The 20,422-nt window shown below is 42.8% G+C and overlaps 1 protein-coding gene and 1 long non-coding RNA gene across 2 annotated transcripts in view; one reads left to right on the top strand and one right to left on the bottom strand.

Annotated features, from left to right (window-relative positions):
* Positions 1 to 538: 538 nt before the first annotated feature.
* On the top strand, positions 539 to 16,554 carry LOC115505967. The gene is made up of 4 exons (XR_003966191.1): positions 539 to 947; positions 5,313 to 5,455; positions 15,072 to 15,172; positions 15,699 to 16,554. It is a non-coding gene; the product is annotated as an uncharacterized LOC115505967 (long non-coding RNA).
* A 329-nt stretch (positions 16,555 to 16,883) lies between these two features.
* Positions 16,884 to 20,422, bottom strand: part of ANKRD46 (ankyrin repeat domain 46) — a 40,947-nt gene continuing 37,408 nt past the window's right edge. The window contains exon 5 of the mRNA XM_030303791.1: positions 16,884 to 18,910. Within this exon, the coding sequence (XP_030159651.1) occupies positions 18,694 to 18,910 (217 nt within the window). The 3' untranslated portion in view covers positions 16,884 to 18,693. The remainder of the gene's footprint in view (positions 18,911 to 20,422) is intronic.

Here is a 20,422-nt window from a genome sequence, read left to right as displayed (position 1 = left end):
AAAAAACAAGAAGTTCTTGTTTAACAGGAAGATACATGGATTCAGTTTTAAAAATACATTCTCATTTATGCTGTAGGGGACAAAAGGGGCTGTCCCCCTTTGGGGAACCATGGGATGGTTCCCACAGTAGCCCTGTGGCACCCGTGAAAAACCAGAGCTTAAGCCTTTCTCAAACAGTGTTGGGTGAGAGGCCGGGGTTGTGTGGGGGTCAGTGGTTGTGTCCCCGGCAGGCATGTGAGGGAGAGGTGCCATGAGGATATTTGTTGAAACAATTTTAGTGCAAGAGATAAAAACCACAAACTGGACCGAGCCAAAATAAACGGGAGAAGAGAGAGAAAAAGGCAGGAGGAGGAAGATGAGGAGGAGGAGAGGGAGGGAGGGAAAAAAGCAATTTTCTTGGTCTGTAACTGACAAGACCAGCTGGAGCCAAGCGCTCCGAGGATTCAGTCAGGACTCTGTCCGCCCCTTAGCTTTCCTGCCCTCGGCATCAGCTCCGTCGTCGGGCAGGCTCTGCCCTGGCCCCCAGTCTAGCAGTGCTTGCCAAAGTCGACCGCGACTGGCTCAGCCTGTGTCCATCCCTGCAGCCAGAGAAATGTGCCGCTGTGCTGGGCCAGGCCTGGGCCCGTGGAAGCACATGAACAGACGGGGAAGAGCTGCTGCCCCAAAGGAAAAGCCTTGTGCTGCCCTCACAAGAAGGAGATGCTGGGCAGGAAGAACATTATCACATCTGCTTCGACCAATGGGGTTATCGGTTCTTTTGAGCTCACCCTGAGGTCTGTCCTGGGCAGTTTTCAGACTCGTGCAGAGGGTTTGGATAAGGCCTCGAGTGGCTGCAGGCTTCCACAGAGAAGAGCTGCCTTTGGGGTGCTGGGGGACAGGGAGATTCTTACTCACCAAGGTTAACACTGCGCATACTGTTATCCGGAGGAAGCGGGAATTTCCACACGGTAAGTTCCCTTCCTTGTACAATGAATTACTATCTTGATGAGAAACCCGTGGGCAGCTGGTTGAGAAGACAGCGGTATTCTCTGAATGAGAGGGAATTTACCACCTTCTTTTATGGTGGCCGTTCTTCTGGTGTCACAGCAGGGTATGGATTGATTCATCTACAAATATATACATCTATATAGACACCATACTGCTAGCCTCTGCAAAATACATGCCTAGAGATCATTTCTGCCGCCCAGAATAGGTCACCTCTGTCACCACTCCTCTGTCCACCACCCCCACACCCTGCGGGCCCAGGCATGTGGGCCTGGGGTTCCCCAGTTGGACGCCAGATGAGAGTCTCCCTGTGTAGGGATTGAGGGTGGGGGTGGGGAAGTGGGGCTGATAAGCTGGCTGGCAGTGGCCCAAGTCCCTTCCAGGGCCTGTCGCGGGCCTCTCTGTCCTGGGCTGTCTCTTCCACCACTGAGTTTCTGACCTGAACCTCCAAAGTCCTTCATATCTCATCCCCGCTGCCCTGGGGTGCTCAGACTTGGCTCTCCTTGGAGCTCCTTGCCAGGGCTCAGAGCCTTGGTTGTTGTCCTCAGAGCTCTGTCCTCCCAATGAGGGGACAGAAGAAACAGAGCCCACTGTTCTGGATTCTGAGTTGGAGCCAAGCAGCTCCATCTGCTTCTTCCTTCCCCTAGAACCCTCCCCTCAGCCACTGTCAGCTCCCACAGTCCCCACCAGACGGCCCCGGCTACACAGTTCCTCATGACAGATGTCTGGCTCCTTCCTACCCAAGGAAAACACGGGCTCTTCCCCAGCTCTGGAATCCCCATCCTGTCTGGGATCCTGTGGGCTGAGGAAGGAGAAGGCGGGAAGGTGAGGGCTGGGGAGAGGGGCCATACTTCTGTAAGCACTGAGGGGTTTGCTGGATGACCGGACCTAATGCCTGGGCCATCTATGAAAACTCTGCCCGGACCTCTACAGGTCCTCTGACTTCCAATGGGGCCTAAAGAAACTGAATAATGGGTAAAAGTGACGTTTAAAATGACACGAGAAAAGGCCTGGTGGGGACTCTAATGATGAAAAATTTGTTAACACTTGCTGAAAAAAATGAAAGACACTCTCACAATATTTGGCTCCACCAACATACAAATGTGCTGTTATTCCCCCTTCGTTTAAAAAGAAGGTTTTTGGAGCCCCTGGGTGGCTCAGTTGGTTGAGCATCTGACTCATGATTTCGGCTCAGGTCATGATCCCAGGACCGTGGGATCAAGCCCCGTGTTGGGCTCTGGGCTGAACATGGAGCCTGATTGAGATTCTCTCCTCCCTCTGCCTCTCTCCCTCTCTTGTGCTCTCTCTCTCTTTCTAAAATAAACAAAAAATTAAAATATAAAGAAAGCTTTCTCTGTAAAAATGATTCAACCAAGTAAATAAAGAAGGGGAAATCTGCCCTAGAGAAGAGTTCCAAGTAATACATGTGATGCCACCCCCTCCAGGAGCTGGAACTTAAATCCCCTTTCCCTGAGGGTGGGCTGGACTCAGTGACTGGCTTCCAGAAAGTAGAGCATGGAAAGGGAAAAAGAGTAACCTTATAGGGAAGACACCTGACAGACACCATGTTAACCAAGTGATGAGGGTAACATTACCAGTGATAAGCCATGTTGCTGTCATGTGCCCCTGATGTGATCTAATGTGAAGGGCACTTCACCTCTGGGGTGTTCTTCCTCCAAATCCTATCACCCCAGCTGAATCATAAGAAAAGCTCAGATAAACTCAAATTGATGGACATTCCATGAAATATCTGACCAGTACTCTTCAAAACTGAAAAGGCATTAAAAACAAGGAAAGATGGAGAGAGGGCCACAGACTGGAGAGACTGAGGCCTGACCCAACGTGGCCTCCTGGGCCAGAGAAAGGCCATGAGTGAGAAAACTGGTAAAATACGGTTAGAGACTGTAGAGGGGCTACTTGTATAATGTCAACGGCAGTCTCTTAGTTGTGACAAATATACTATGGTGCTATAAGAAGGTAACATTGGGTAAAGCTGGGCAAAGGATGCACCAGAGTTCTCTGTTCTGTCTTTGAGACTTGTCTGGGAATCTAAAGCTATTCTGAAATCAAGTCTATCCACTCAACCCCCGTAAAAAAATCTTCATCTACAATTTAAAGACTGACAATATCAAGTGTTGGTAAATCTGTGAAGCAACTGGAACTCATACATCGCTGGTGAGGGTGTAAAATTACATTTTAGAAAACATTTTGGTAGTTTCTTATAAAATTGAACATACATTACTATATGACCCAGTAATTCTACTCCTAGAAATTTACTCGAGAAGTGAAATTTATGTCCACACAAAGACTTGTATACAAATGTTCATGGCATCTTTAATCATAATAGCCCCAAACTAAAAACAACTTAAATGTCTGACAACAAGTGGATGAGTAGTCAAATTGTGGTATAGCTGTATGACAGGATACTACTCAGTGATATAAAGGAAGGAACTATGATACATGCAGAGCAAAAGAAGCAAGGCATAGGAGTACATCCTGTATGATTCAATTTGTACAAAATTCTAGAAAAGGCGAAACAAAGCTCAGTGATAAAAAGCAGAACAGTGGTTGCCTGGGGTTGGGTTTGGGAGGAGGGGGTGGGAGAGACTGACCATAAAGGGGCACAAGGGAATTTCTGGGGTGACGGAAGTGTTATATATCTTGATTGTTGTGATTACATGGGTGTATACATTTGTCAAAACTCATTTAACTGCATGCTTCAAATTTAAATTATTCCTCAATAAAGTTGATTTTTTAAAAAAGCTTCCTCTTGCTCCCACTTACCCTGCCAGCTACTGTTTTGCAAGGCTCCTGAAGGAGTTATCTATACTGTCTGCAGTTCTGCCCCAGATTCTCTTACATCCACACCAGTCAGGCTTTCGTTCCCCTGGCGCATGGAACTGCTCTCCTCAGGACTAAAGTGACCTCCATGCTGTTGTTAGACCCAACGGTCAGTTCTCATCTCTCACATCTGACCTGACCTGCCAGAACATCCCATACAGTTCACATTTTTTTCCTTGAATCTCTCTCTTCCTCTAGTTTCTGGGGCACAGTAGTCTCCTGGTTTTCCTTCCATCTCTGATTACTCTTCCCCAGTGTCTTTCTTTGGTTCTCCCCATCTTCCCAACCATCTACTGTTGGAGGGCCTTGGGATGCTCTTCCTGTATGCACTCAGATGATTTGATTTCATCGTATCTTAGGGCTTTAAATTCTATCCATATGCTGAGAATTCCCAAATCTGTACCTCAAGCCCAGGCCTCACTCCCAAATTCTAGCCTCATAATTCCAACTGCCTACTTCACCTTTCTATTTGGATGTCAAACAGACCTCTTACAGTAAACATGTTTAAAATTGAACCCCCTGGGGTGCCTGAGTGGCTCAGTCGGTTAAGTGTCCGACTTCGGCTCAGATCATGATCTCATGGTTTGTGAGTTCGAGCCCCGCGTTGGGCTCTGTGCTGATGGCTCAGAGCCTAGAGCCTGCTTTGGATTCTGTGTCTCCCTCTCTTTCCCTGCCCCACTCCTGTTGGCACTCTGTCTCTCTCAAAAATGAATAAACATAAAAAAAAAAAAAACTGAACCCTTGATCTTCTCCCATAAACCTGCCCATCTGCAGCCTCTTCTGTCTCCGCAGATGGTCCTGACATCTCACCGTTTATGCAAACCAAAAACCTAGGAGTCATACTGGACTATTCTTTTTCTCCTACTCCATTGGCTTTACCTTGAAAATACATCCATAAGGCGTGTATTCTTTGTCATTTTCACTACTACAGCCTTGGTCCAACCATCATCATCTTGTTGGAAATAAACTAACTGGTCCTCGTACTTCCACTCTTGCCTCCCTACACTCTGTTCTCAACACAGCAACTAGAGTGACCTTGTTAAAATTCAAGTCAGATCACATCAAAGTTCTGCAGTGATTCCCTCAGAATAAAAGCAATGTCCTTGCAATGGCCTTGAAGGCCCTACATGATCTAGCCCCCCATCACCTTACCTCTGTGATTTCATCTCTTAATATTCTCCCCCTTGCTCGTTCCTCTCCAGACACACTGGTATCTTTGCTATTTCTCAAACACACCAGGCGTATGCTTGCACACCTGAGGGTCTTTGCTCTAGCTGTCCTATCCTGATGCTCTCCTGGCCAACTTTCTCACCTCCTTCAACTCTTAGCATACAGATGTGCTACTGACCTACTCTCTTTAATACTGCAGCTTGACCCACCATCAGCACTTATTCCCTTACCTTGCTCTATTTTTCCTTTGTTTCCATAGCACTTACTTTCTAATGGGCTCCTGCACTGATTTGGTCATACCCTATGATCTCAAACAGATGCGGGCCTCTGGTTTGCTGGGCTACAGCTGTGTTCTCGGAGCCACTGCCCACTTCCCAGGACAGATGACACTTGTCTCTAACTGCATCATCCAGCACAGAAGCTGCTACTGTGGCTTGAAATGTGGCCAGTCCAAAATAAGGTAGTACCAAAAAGAATATACAATATCTCATTAGTAATTTTTAATATTGACTCCATGTTACTATTTTGGATATATTGGGTTAAATAAAATATACTATTAAAATTAAGTTCAACTACTTCTGCTTTTTAAAAATGTGGCAACTAGGGGCGCCTGGGTGGCACAGTCGGTTAAGCGTCCGACTTCAGCCAGGTCACGATCTCGCGGTCCGTGAGTTCGAGCCCCGCGTCGGGCTCTGGGCTGATGGCTCAGAGCCTGGAGCCTGTTTCCGATTCTGTGTCTCCCTCTCTCTCTGCCCCTCCCCCGTTCATGCTCTGTCTCTCTCTGTCCCAAAAATAAATAAACGTTGAAAAAAATAAATAAATAAATAAAAATGTGGCAACTAGATAATTTAAAATTACTCAGTTGGTTTGTATTCTGTTTTATGGGGCAACACTGATCTATGAGGAAAAACTACACGTATCTAGAAATCAAATCCCAGGAGCTTGAAAATCCACATTTCCTAAATGTGAACTGATGGTTTTTTAATTTCAAGTTCTACTGAGATATAGTCAAATTCCATTAAGACAAATTCCCCTTCAGGATTTGACTAATTGGGTTAATGGGGACATTTGAAGAAGCTTTGGCTTTGTTTTTATTCCTCTATCATTTAATGATGCCGTGGCCGGGGGGCTGAAAGCCCCCACAAAGGACATATGCAGTCGCCTCCTGAGATTCCTCTGACATTGAACTTGTACCTGCTCTCCTTTCAAGAGCACGAACTAAGGTTCTCCTTTCAAGCTCTCCTTTCAAGAGCATGAAGCTGCAGCCTGGTGGGTCACTGAGGCTAACAGGGTGGAGGTGGGAGCCAGGAGGTGCCTGCCAGGCATGGGACAGTGTCCATGCCACGATGGCCCAGCTCAGACCTGCAGATGGGGCAGCTGGTGGGCTGAGATACTTGGGGCAGACCTGTGTGGGCTGGCAACCAAGCCATAGGCCAAAGGGAAGGGCTTCCTCTTCTCAGGACTAAATGCAAGGGGCTTGTCTCTAGCAACCAATCTGTGGATGGAAATCAAAGGCTGTAGTGAGTTGCAAGAAAAACCAACTCCCACAGCCTGGAAACACCATGGACTTCTCGGAGGCCAGGCCCCAAGAGAAGGGCGCTGCAAAGCTGGGGGCAGGGGAACAGACAATATAGAATGAGAGGCTCAGTGACCTAGGGACCTGGCACCAGGAAGACACAATGATGGAAGGAAGGGCTAGGTTAGGGAAACTTTCTCTGATCTCCCGAAATTCTATAATCTCGCTATATTGTTTTTATATTCTTGAGGCAGGGAGGGGGAGAGGGAGGCAGAGCACTTGAAAACTTGCCCCTGGTTCTAAGCTCTCTGCCTCTGGTCTTTCCTGGCAGTGGTGACTCCTTCCTGACTCAGGGCGGAGGATCTGGACTAGGAATTATACTCTTAAATTTCTCATGAAAAGCAAAATAGAATTTCATCTTCTGTTTTCTCCCCTTTCTCTCTGTGCCAACTGTAGGGAAAAAAAAGAAAAGAATATGCAAAGTGAAAAGGATTCACAAGAGATTGCAAGGCTAGAAAGTGAATAAGAAATGAAAACAACAAAACAAAATGTTATTTTTAATTTGCTTTCAGAACTCAGAAATGCAGGTCAATCATTTAGGACAGGGGAGGTGGACGCAACTGTGCCAGATGCTCCAGGGATGAACTGGGCAGGAGGTAATTTCAGATGAGAACCAGGGAAAATCTGTCCCCAGCCAACTTGCCACTGGGGAACGGAGCATCTCCTCAGCGGACACAGGAATTGCTCTCAGTCTTGCCAGAAGCCCCGGAGAAGCAGGACTGCTGGTGGCAGTGGGTGGGGGTGAAGGGCTTGGCCTCTCCAGAGGGCTCTGCTTCCATCCCAAAGCCATTGTCTGCCTGTGAATGTGCTTTCATCAGCTGCAAACCGTATTTATGGCTTCTCGGAATTTTCCGAATGAAGTAATTTTTTTTCCCCAGACCATTTTTCTTCACAAGTGAAATCAGATCCCCGCATTCCATGGAGACAAACAAAACACCATGACATCACCGCCAGGGAGCTGTCATTTTAGACACCATCGCAGCCTTTTGTTCAAGATCAAATAGATGTGCTTTGCCTAGTGGAGGTCACATCCTGCTCCGGCAGAGGGGATGGTCCTCTGGTTTCAGCTTGAGGAACTGCGAGGGCAGCGGGTACGCTGGGCAGACTGCAGGGTGGGACTGGACAGGAGGGGCCCAGTGGTGAGGTCTTTCTGCTTCTTCTCCAACTGCAGAGCTTCAGAGATGCCGCTCCATGACACCAGTCATGATGGGGACAGCCCCAGGTGTCAGTGACACTGACGTCTGTGTCTCTCCTTTCTTGGCCTCTGATGCTGAGGCGACAGCAGCCAGGTGCAGAGAGCACTGACCGGGGGAGGTTAGATGGTTTGGGCTCAACTTCTGTCTCGCCTTGCAAAGCTCCCAGGCCTGTTTCCTCCGCTGTAGAAGTGGGGAGGGTAAAAAATCCCAATTCTGCTACCCTACAGAGATGCACTGGGAGCAAATAAGAGACCAAATGTCTGGACCTGGCAAGCACAGGCCCTGCTTCTCCAGTTCTTGCCTTTACATCTCTTAACACCCAGAGGAAAGTGCTCTGTAGCTCCTCAAATGTCCTGGGCTGCCGGCAGGGAAGATTTAGGGGAGACTGGTAGAGACTGGTCAACATCCTCTTGAGCTAACAATTAAGGTATTATTTAAAGAAAGCTCAAAAAAGAGTGCAAGCCATCCAGTCATCTGGGAACCCAATCAGCCAGCGCCTGAGGGTCTGACCAATTACAAGAAACCAGAAGTTTACCTTTCTGCAAATAAATGCTTCCTAAAGTGCAGGGTGGGGGGCTGGCACAGTTCTAGGTAGTGGTTGGCCTAAAGGGAAAGAAATCATGTAAATATGGTAATAATTGAGAGCTATCAGAGCCTGCATCCAGTATTTTACATACTTTATCTCATTTGAGCCTCTGGTTCGTGTTACTATTTTCATGTAACAGACGGCGAAGCTGAGGCTAAGGAAGAAGGGTAGGTTAACCTGCCCAAGGCCCCTCCACTGTAACTGGAGGCTGGGGATCCAAAGCCAGGTCCGACTCCAAGGCCCATGTGCTTAACCACTAAGCCACTCTGCCTCCCAATCACAAATAGAGGGTGTCTGCGAAAAGGTGTGCCTTGCTTGTTTTCATGTAAACCTGGTAAATAGCGAGGTAGAGAGACCAAGTTGTGGGTTTGTGTGTGTTTCCTGTGGAGCGCTGAATGTAGGGCATCTTGTCTCATCCCTTCATACCCATTCTTGCAGAAGCACCAGAAGCACCAGAAGCAAGACTGTTACATCTTACTTTATCAAAATTAAATTAGTAAGAAACATTATACATCCAAACACATTTTAAAAGGCTGACATTTGACATAAGGTGGTCATCTATATTTATTCCACAACTGGAAATGTTATTTGAGCAGTTGTAAGCCAGCGAACCAAAGTTAGGCCACGGTCTTAGTAATTAGGGCTCTATTAACGACGACAAAGAATCTCAATCAGCAGGAGAAAAGGGCCTTAGCCATTTATCTCTGGAACTGAAATAATTTCTAATAAGAATAAGCCTTTTGATTTAATAGCAGCCGTACTGCCTTTTGATTAAATAGAAGTTGTATTCTGAGTAGGGTCAAATGTTTAGTCTGTCCAAAGAGAATCATAGTGTAGGATGGGAGCTCCAGGCCCCTTCTATTTATAGCATTCTTTGAGTCAGGACCAAAAGAACAAGAACTCCTTGCTTTTCAAGTCTCTCTCTCTCTTCCAATTGTAGCTCAAGACAAGGGCAGGGCAGGCCTTGCAAAGGTGAAGCGTTTGCCAAAGGGGAAATGAGATAGTGCAGAGCTCCTCTGTGTTGGGGCCTGGGGCTGCCACTTTCCAGAATGGGAATTCCAGTATGGCTGAAGGTTTAATTAAGGATCTAGTGCATTCCCATTTCATGTGACCAACACGTACTTACTGAAGATCATAAGAAGTAATGGTGGGTTGCTAAGCCCAGCCATTCAAATATTTTTGTAATCAGGCAAGATGATGTCACCACATCTCTGGGGATCTGACACTGTCAACATAATCTAAGATACAAAAATCATGAGAAAAATATCATGCTTCTCCAACAGAAAAAAAAACTCAACCAGAAAGAAAATACAGGCTTCCATAACTTTCATTTACTCTGTGATATTCAAGAGTAGCTCCATTAGAAGAACCCTTTTGAAAGAATATAGTCAATATGGCTACCCACATCCAGATCTTTTTTCATGGAACTCAATGGAAATCACCCTCTTCATATGCGTTTCACACTTTAAAACTTCACAATTGGTTTAAAAGGTACACTTCCCTTCTCAATGTAAACCTGAGATTGGGCAGTCCAGCTGTCATGAGCTTGAACATTTTCCTTCTCCCTGTCACTAGAGAGGTCTCTGGGCTCTCTATTCATGGCCAAGAAGCTCCATTATTAAGAAGGGGCAGCAAGAGCTAATGAGATGATGCCTGGAAGGTTCTATGGGTTCTTCTAGAGCTGCAGCTATGAAAAATCATGGACAGGGGTCTTAATTAATAAAGCAGTTATTAAAGCTTCCTCAGTAAATCAGAAATTGTGTGATAATGCGTAGATCATTTGCACATAAAAAGCTAGAGTTCAGTTAATAAACCACGTAATTTACTCTGTCAAGAGAAGAGGAGAACTTACACTGAATCCCTATAGAGTACTGAGTACTTTCAGATGTGGTGACTATGAGAAGCACCATGTTCTAATGGCTACGCACTAAACTGGAAGAATCAGACTCTTGATATGGTCTACTCCATGACCTTAGGAAACGGACCACATTTTTTAAGCCTTGTATTCTTTATGGGAATAACAACACTATCAAAATTTATAGGGTCAGGCACACACACACGCAGGCACACAGCACACAAATAAATAAGTTTTGTTCATTGTTAAGTCTGTGAGGTAGGTATTAATTGTTTTACAGATGAAGATAGAGGTTTAGAAAGCTTACGTTATTTGACCAAGGTCAGTCTACACTAACGATAGCTGGGATCTATCACCTCCCAAGTCTGCATGTTTTTCAGTATAACCACAGCCTCCACGGTCTGATCCAGAACTGGAATAAAAGCTAAAATAAAAGATGAATGTGGACAGTTTAATAAGGTGAAATACAGAACTGACACCTGATTAAATATGTCTCCCTTCCCCCAAGTCAGGGGCCCTACTAAACTATAGGAGAATCAAAGCCTGAACTTTATAAGAGTAAGAATTTGGGGATCCCTACATTTTATTTTCTCCTAAACTTGAGTCACAGGCTTAAAAGAACAGCCTGTACTGATGGAATGGTGCTAACTAGGACTATCCAAAGTAAGTTATAGCTTTTTGCCAGCTTTCTGTGCCAGTGACCTAGAAACTATTCCAAAACCTATTTTTGTTTCTTAGGGGCTGAAATTTCAGTGAAATAGCCCAGCCAACTCTGACCCAGAGTCTTCAAATTTAGAAATTAATCCCCCAAAGAAAGGGAATATTAATTTTTATTGTGACAGAGAATAACCTTCTTGTAGCCCAATTATATGAAGAAATAACTAACTCTGTAAGGCCACACTTCTAAATACCTGCAATTTATAGCATGAAGTTGCAAGAGAATTAGGCTGGCAATTATTCTGTAACCTCCAAAAAGGTTTTCTGGCGTATGGACGCATACAAAAATGCACAAGGACTCTGTGGAGCTAACACTACACACCATACAATTTTAAAGGCACATTAAAGAATACTGTAAAAAAGAGAAACAACAGAAACTTGCTTAACTATGTTTACTCATAAAATAATATATGCACACGTTAACTTGTAATGATTCCTACAACACCAACAAAAATTTAGCCATCTATTATTTTTTTTATCTCAAGAGTAGACTAACTATTGTACATCTCAAGTTGGAACTACCCTAAATCAGAGCTTATTATGAAATTGACCCTTAGACGAATTTGGACATGAAACAATAACCCAGATTAAAACGAAGACAGAACCTTTAGGGGAAAAAGGGAGCAAGAAGGATCTACTGAGCACCCCTAAATGAGGGATTGATTCCTAAGCAGATACAATGACAGTTTTATTCTGAGTGTGGGTTATTCTATCTTCACTCATTTCTCACTGCCTTTTTAGAACTACTTCAAAGACGTGGGAAAGGACACCTGGGAACACCTACTGAGGCGCGCACTTAACACCCACAGACAGCTCTGCCACACTAGAGAACTAAGCACTTGTGTGCCCTATGAAGCACCGGCAAGCAGGGCATTTTAGAACTCCAGGGCTGACATTTACAAACAGTCCTGCCACCATCAACCCCCTCACTTTAATTAAAAGTATACAGCAGACAACAGGACTGAAGAAATCATTGGTCTCGTAAGAAAAAGTACTGCGACTGACCAGTGAAAAAGTGCTGCAGAAACTCGGGGGCCTTCTGCCTAGCTTGCTTGCAGCGTCTCCACGGTATGAGGTGCTTTACAGAGAAAATGCATTATTCAAAGTGGATTTTTTTTTTTTTCTTTTTGAGAAGTGAAAGATTTCTCAAAGTGTTTATCAAGAGAAGATGATAGGTTTATGGTGATTCTCCCATAAACAAATAGAGTGGGGTTACAGGAAAATACATTCTTGGCTTGTGACATTATCGGTATACTGATCAGATCAGTATTTTGGTTATCTATTTAAAGTACACAGAACACAATGGCAAGAAAGTTTATATTTATGTGTTTAACACTAGATACTTGTATTTTTAAATCATATTTACAATAGCCTATGGGGAGGCTGGAAGATGTGGATAAGGGAAAGTGTGCTAAGAGTAACACATTATATCTGGATTCACATGAACAGTTCTGCCCCTTTCTTACTTGTGGGACCAGTCATTCAGTCCCTCTTGGTTCTCTTCCCCTCCCTAGATGACTCCTAATGTCCCTTCATCTTTAAAATTCTGTGACTATAGTAACTTGTTAATGTTCAATTTTCAGGCTTCACTCAAATGATTCATCAGAATGCTAGAACAGAACCAGGACATTCGATTTCCATAGTTTAGAATAATACCTGCTTATTCAGCAGAACTTAAATCCTTTTTGGAACAGAGAGACATATGAATAAGGGAAACGGACAATTGCAGCTACACCAGAAACCATAAGTGTATTTTGAATAGGAGGCAACAAACTATTGTTTCCAATTGCAAAAGGTCAGTGCATTTTCTGCCGTTAGTTTCCAGAAATTGAGTTTTGTTGTAGTCCTACCAATCCACACTAATAAAAATAACTGTCTAATTAACTATCCATCCCCTATCACGATTCAAAAATAAATAAAGGGACTTAAATAATACAGAATTACATAAATAAAAAATGAGCATTTAGAATAGGAAAATAAAACTAAAGATGAGCATATAAACTAAACCAGGAATGAGGTTCTAGTAAAACACCATACTGACCTACATTGCAATTCCTTCTAGGGGAACCCAAATTTGGCATTAAGCTTTCCAGCATCTAGCGTGAATGAAGAATTCTACCTAATCCATTACATAAGTCATAGAGAAAATAAGATGAAAGCAAAAGCTCAGAAGAAATGTAGTTGTTTGCAGTTGGAAGAAGCAAAAGTTCCTCTTCAGGTGTCTTCACAAAGAATTGTGCCAACAGCATCCTCAGTAACTTTCCTTAAATAAATGCAGTGGTTGGGTACACAGGACTATTCCTCAGGACAATTCTGAAAGCATCAGAGCACGAGGGTTAGGAGAGATTTCAATCTTACACCGCCTGAACACAAATCCCAGCTCTGCTGTGTGACTCTGGGCATGCTATTCCAACCTGCCTCAGGTGCCTCAGTTCTCTAACTGTGAGGTAGGAATAATAACAGCAATTTGCAAAGATTTTGCAAGTCAAAAAGCATTGCATAATATTACCACCTCTTAATGAAGAGCTAGGGAAAGTAATTGGGGTGGGCACTGCCATAATACAATTCAATATCTAGCTTTACACTGATCTGATTTGACCTCATAGATTTTAGAACAGTGCTGTCCAAAACAACTTTCTCGTGATCAATATAATAGCCTCTGGTGGCTACTGAGCACTAGAAATGTGGCTAGTTTTATTTTAAAATGTACAGTGGAATTGGGTTTTAGGCTCAGATAACTGTGCTAATGAAGTACTGAATTTCTAATTTAAATAACCCACTAGTAACAAGTGGCTATTACACTGGACAGCAGGGATACAGAAATTTCAGAAAGTTTGAACAGTACTAATCTGTAAACATCTTCCAAGCAATAACCTATAAATATCATTATAAGTTTTTGGCGAATATTAGGCAACAAGGACTCCATATTGTTTTCCTTGATACCTAACTGGAGTGTGGCCACCTCTACTGCTGGTTAACGTAGACGCTATGCCTTGGGCTTTGGAACTGTCCGTTTTTGATGTGCAAAGTCCAAGGTGGCTGAACAGAACACAAGACTATCTGTGCTGTGAGGAAAGTCAAGGAGGTATCCATGGCAAGGCTAAAATCGTCCCTAGAACACCGCGTTGAAGCTACTTCAGAGCACAAAGAAATGTCTTGATCCCAAAGTTCTACTTCGTCTAGCACAGTTGGAATGGTTTGGACCTGAGCAATTTTAAACAGTAGTTTCACCGGATGCTGGTCTCTTCCCTGCATCCCCCACACAGTGTTCTATTAACTTTGAGAAATGCTACTTCTCGGTGTACCCTCTAAGATAAACTATGTGGGAAAGGCGTGCCAAAATGACTAAATAAGAGAAGCTGTAGTATGAATGTGAGTCCCGGATAAAAGTAATATTTGCTAAAATCAGTAGAACGATTTCATGTAAGTCATGTAATATAAAGGCAAAATAAGTGGAAAAAATTGATAATAAAATGTGTATTTCAATACATAAGTGCTCAGGCAAAGACACACAAGAAGAAGCAATAAAATCATTAGTACCTACACGCAACGTATGTCGGTGACTTAATTATCATCAGTGGCACTGCTGTCAGTAATAAGATTTTTTAAAACAGGTACTAGAATTCTTGGTCAAGTTTTAACAAAATAAAAGTATGATCTCATAGGTGTATTCTTGGAGAATTATATTACAGTGTATATTAAAACTGTATAAAAAATAGAGTTGGGTTTAGGGCTCAAATACCTAAGTTGTTTTTTTGTTTATTTTTTGAACGTTCAACAGAACATTCAAGAATCATGTAACATAAGGAATCATTCTTTGTTGAGCTAAACCATCCCATGTGCTGTGGGACATAAAACACCTACGGCCCCCGCCCTCTAATTGCCAGCCATACCTCCAATCATTTCTAAAACCTCTGCTCCAAGCCAATCATATAAACTCTATCACTTCCACCCTCACCAATCACTGGTTCATCAATCCGGGGTTAATCGTCCAATGCGTGGCCTTGGATGGTTTGAGAATAGGGAACATGATGTAATGTCAGTCAATGAAACCCAGAGAAAGTTTGCTGGGGGCCTGGCAGGAAAAGTTTCCCAGGAGAACACCACAGGAAGACAGTCTCTTTCTTCTTTTCTACATGGTTACAGATGGATGCTGAGGCCTGAAAATTCTAAACTCTTCTCAAAACTAGCTGGAGGATGAAGTCAACAAGCAGGAGGGCAGAGCCAGAGGCATAGGAGAACTTGAGGTAAATGTGAATTGTCACCCTTGGGGGTCTACTCTACCTCTAGACTTCCAGTTCCGTAATTTCCTATGGTTTAAACCACTTTCTTTTTTTAAAGTTTGTTTACTTATTTTGAGAGGGGGGAGGGACAGAAAGTGGGGAGGGGGGGGAGAGGGAGAGAGAGAGAGAAAGAGAGAGAGAGAGAGAGAGAGAATGAATCCCAAGCAGTCTCCACCCTGCCAGCACAGAGCCCAACTCGGGGCTCAAACTCATGAACCGGGAGATCATGACGCAAGCTGAAATCAAGAGTTGGGACACTCAACTGACTGAGCTACCCAGGTGCCCCTAAACCACTTTCAATTTGGATTTTGGTTTCCTGCAGCTGAAAGCACTTTGATACATACATGAACAATTTCATACCACAGAAGCCTAATTGAAAAAAAAAAAACAACCCAAAATAACAAACAATAGCAGGTGAATATTGTTCCTGGACTTCTATACCATGTATATACCAATTATGCTTTTTTGTTCGTTTGTTTTTTACCTGTAGTAAACGAGCCTGCACGCTCACACGTAAAGGAGCTACACTGATCGAGACTGCAATTCTTCCATCAAGTGGCAAGCATACTGTAGAAGAATGACCAACACAGGTCACACATGCAGCCTGTTAAAGAAAACATGTGAAATGTAAACAGCTATTTAATCTGAAAAAATATATAGCTGCAGGTGAAAGAGTAATAGTATATTTGTGTACAGAGTTCTCCACAGCACAAGATGCGCTGTGGGCAGACAGGGTAGTACAATGGACTAAGCCCCTGGTCTCATGAAGCTTGTAATTACAGACAAATGAAACAAACAAAAAACCATGTTTATTGAGTATGGTAACTGATGAGAAATAACAGCAAAGAAGGTTAATGAGGAAAGGTTTTCTGAACTGCCAGAGTATGAACTTCAATTTTAAAGGTTGGTAATACTGAGAGGGTGTGGGAAATGGTGCATTACAGGATGAGGAAAAGTTAAGTATTTAGGAACGTGGGTGGAAATTCAGTAACATACTGCTGTGATGGCAGCAGGTAAGGTTCTAGATGACTCCACTGTCAGGTTCATGACACAGTAGGGCAGAAGGAAAAAAAACTTATAATCGGAGACAGAGCTTCAACTTGGAATGCCTGTTCCACTATGTCCATCTGTCTGACTCTGGGCAAGTAACAACCCTCCCCGTGTCAGTCTCCTCACTTTACAAAATGGGAAAATGTAGCTTGGGTCGGGGGCTTAGAGATGACACGAGACGAGGCGTGTTAAGTCACATGTGATAGAAAGGTACTTGATCATGGTAGTTATCACTTAAAATTTTTTTTTAAATGTTCATTCATTCATTTCCATAGAGAGAGAGTGCAAGCAGGGGAGAGGCGGAGAGAGGGAGAGAGAGGGAATCCCAAGCAGGCTTCGCGCTGCCAGCACAGAGCCCAATGTGGGGCTCAAACTGAGATCATGACCTGAGCCAAAACGATGAGTCGGACGCTCAACCTACTGAGCCACCCAGGCACCCCAGTTATTACCACTTTTAAATCCACAAGCAATTCACCCAAATTAGTTTCAGAGCCTTTACAAGACAAACTTATGTGAAACTGAATATACCTATTACATCAGGTTTGAAAAAAACTTTTCAAAGGTTGCAACTGCAACCTATTCCAAAGTGCCCTAAATTAAAAGACAATGACACTAAGAAAATGGGTTGTGATTAAGAGACTACAAATGCATTTATTGGTAGTATTACTGAATGCTGAATGCAGAGATTAAAATACAAAGAAATCAGCACTTAAAATCTTTTAAAAATGCAGTATCTTTACATACACATTAACCAATTCTGCATATCTATTTAGATTTACAAACATAGAGCAAATTCCAAAGCTTTCACTCTGAGTATACTTTGATTTTGAGTTCTAGTGTTCTCCATTCTAAAGTCAGTTGTTTTTTTTGTTTTTTTGCTGTTTTTACCAAGTATGATTTATTTTGTTTCTACCCTAAAAACAAGACTCTGTGAGCTGATCCTGAAGCAGTCCGTTAAATCAGGAATTTTTAAACAGCTCTTTAAGAGAGGATAAAGCCACATGAAAGAAAATGCCTAATCCTACATATATAAATACAAGAGAAAATATCAAGAAGCAACAAGAATCACAGAAATACCAATCCTACTCTAAACTATAATTTCTACTTCTAGCGACAATTCAATTAGCAGTAGCTTAGATGCCTTTGTTCTAAAAAATAAAACCATTAGTTCTTTCACTACAGTTTTCTGACTATACTCAATGAATAATTAGGAACTCTTCATATACTTTTTAAAAACTCAAGTATATGATTTATATGGAACAGGATCGTTAACAAACACAAGAGACCTTCAGACATACTGCTGAAAGCTGCAACATAGTTTGGGGACCAGATTTCAATTTCTCCAGTATTGCCATGCATAAAGAGTTTATGGCACCCAGCACATAGTGCTCAGCACTGTCAACTTAGAAACGCTCCATCCATTCCTGCATCAGAGAATTACTGACATGGATGGGACTGTTACAACAATTCTCACAGGGCCTCTAAACAGGACTGCATGTAAAGTGAAATGACTGTAAACTATGAGACTGCTGTGACAACACAGCTAGCTTGTAGAGCTGAATTTTTCACAATAATAACACTACAGAATTACCGTGACAGCGACATGTGTCAGAGTCCTCTTTACCTGCTGACTATTAAGTAGAAAAAGAGTTTTCTGACTATGTTTTTGATGAACAGGAGATCTTTGAAGTAAACATTAGGGGAAATTGGAAAGTGGACAAAACAAACTCAAGTTCTCTTTTTCACAGACATTTACAACAAGCAAAGCAGTTTACAAAAAAGAAAACCAAAGTTGCCCTATAAACAAATAAATATATGATCAAATCAATCATTTTTGAAGAAAATATAGCTCATTTTCAAAAGTTCTGTTTGGTTTGTAACTAGACTCGAAAATATTAAAATAAACCAAACAGATTCCTGCAATACTGATTTGCTATGTGAAAAAAGCACAAGTTTTAAGCTGAATCTTTCATTCTCTCCCCTATTCCCAGAAAATGAAAAGAAAAAAAAGCGGGGGACTCTTGCAAAAATAAAACCAAAACCAACCAGCTAACAAAAAGTAAATCATATAAGAAAACCCTTTTTTTTGAACACCTCACTTTAGTTGGTCCCATATCAGGGTAAGGTTTCCGTAGCAAGGACTCCCTAGTCTCTTCCTTTGTCTTTCATTCTTCAATCACCTCCACGTTTTTATCAAACAAGGCTATGTGAAGGCTTTCCTAACAAGTCAGGCTGAGTCAGAGGTAGCTTTAGGATGAAGTATACTTGACTACGGTATGTGGTTAGTTCAAATGAAAACGTTACGTTGTTCAAAAAGGATTACAACACCTAAAAATGCACAATGAAAAAAATGTACAGCCCTCACTGCCTTGCCTAAGAGAAAACTTTTGAGAAACTCAGAACGTGAGGCACTGGCCTCATCCCCATTAGCCCCTTTAATGCACCAGTTCAGGTTGGTTCTCCACGAAGGGGAGCACCCCGCTCACATAGTAGGCAATGCCAAGAGACAGCAAAGCAATGACAAAGATCAAGAGCAACACCCTCCAGAAGCCCAGATCCTCGACAAACTCCTGCCATGTGGTTCGGAAGCTGGACAGGACTCCTTCCCCTTGCTGCAGGTTGGGGTTGAGGAGAGAATGGCTTTCCATGGCACTGTGAAAGGAGCAAAGAAAAAGGAAAGAGACATGAACAACGCATTCCACCCATTTTGGAGACATACAACAGTAGCCACGTAACCTAGAAAAGACAGGACACAACACTTATAAGAAGAAAACTGACCTATTCCTACTCGCACACATTCACATACTCATGTACGTATCTGCATATATCTGCACAGTCTACCTTTGACTGTAAATTAAGCCACAATGACTATGTTTCTTGGTTTAGTATCCAGCAGAGCCAGAGTTAAAAATCCTTTTCTAATGAAAAGGTCCCAAGCAGAAGTCTATTTTTTTAAAGTTTATTTTTGAGAGAGAAAGGGGGAGGGGCAAAGAGAGAGAGGGAGACAGAGAATCTCAAGCAGGCTCCACACTGTCAGCAGGAAGCCCGACGTGGGGCTTGAACTCATGAAACCCTGAGATCATGACCTGAGCCAAAATCAAGGGATGCTTACCCGACCGCTCCCCCAAGCAGAAGTTGTGAAGTTTGTAAAATGAGTTGTTTCAAACTCACAGTATCTAAGTAACCAAATTTTGGTTACTTTAAATTTAGAATTCAAAACAAAGATTCATACCTTGAGAATTCATGTTAATGAAAATAAGTCAAGATGGGTAAATCTAAAAAAGCATTTTATATACAGTGTGTGAATCTTAGAGTTAAAAGGAAATTATCATTTATTTAGTTCAATTATCTGACCAATGAAGGAATTTCTTCTTTTAACTGTAATCCTCTAAAAACGGACATTTAGCTCAGTCTGTTGTACATCTGAACAGGCCTAGTCATTATGGAATTCTTAACAGCTTCCTCCTACTGGTTGTAGCTCTATCTGGTACAGTAATACAAAATAAGTTTATTCCACTTCTGCAGAAAGGCTGAATCTAATTGAAAATACAGTAGCACAAGTGCCATAAAAACGGATTCTTATGACGCCTGGGTGGCTCAGTTGGTTGAGCATCTGACTCCAGCTTTCAGCTCAGGTCGTGATCTCACGATTTGGCAAATAGAGCCCCATGTGTGGCTCTGCGCTGACCGTGTGGAGCCTGCTTGGGATTCTCTCCCTCTCTCTCTCTGCCCCTCCCCCTGGGTGTGCACACGTGCTCTCTCTCTCTCAAAATAAATAAACTCTGAAAATACTAAACAAAGAAACACGGATTCTTGATTCTGGTTTTCAGAACTCTTATCAGTGAGAAATATGACCCCTATAAGTAGAAAACAGGATATCTGACTTTGGTATTTGGAAGGCCACACTGTGATGAATTCAAAGCTCAAAGGGATTAGCACCCACAACTATGTCACAACATACAGGCCCAATAACAGGGTAGCATTTAGATTAAAACCACAATGACCATAATCATATGTGCCAACTATCTCTTGCTTATAAAAGGTCATTTACTACCCGTCCTCAACCCCTTCTCTTCATATTCTTCCAACTATCTGGGTATAGAACAATGGAAACGGTCTGGTTCATCACGCAAAAACCGGCATTCTTATCTAACCTACAATTTT

This window comes from Lynx canadensis, chromosome F2 (genome assembly GCF_007474595.2).
Source record: "Lynx canadensis isolate LIC74 chromosome F2, mLynCan4.pri.v2, whole genome shotgun sequence".
Taxonomy (NCBI): Eukaryota; Metazoa; Chordata; class Mammalia; order Carnivora; family Felidae; genus Lynx; species Lynx canadensis.
This window is presented reverse-complemented; position numbering and strand designations above follow the sequence as displayed.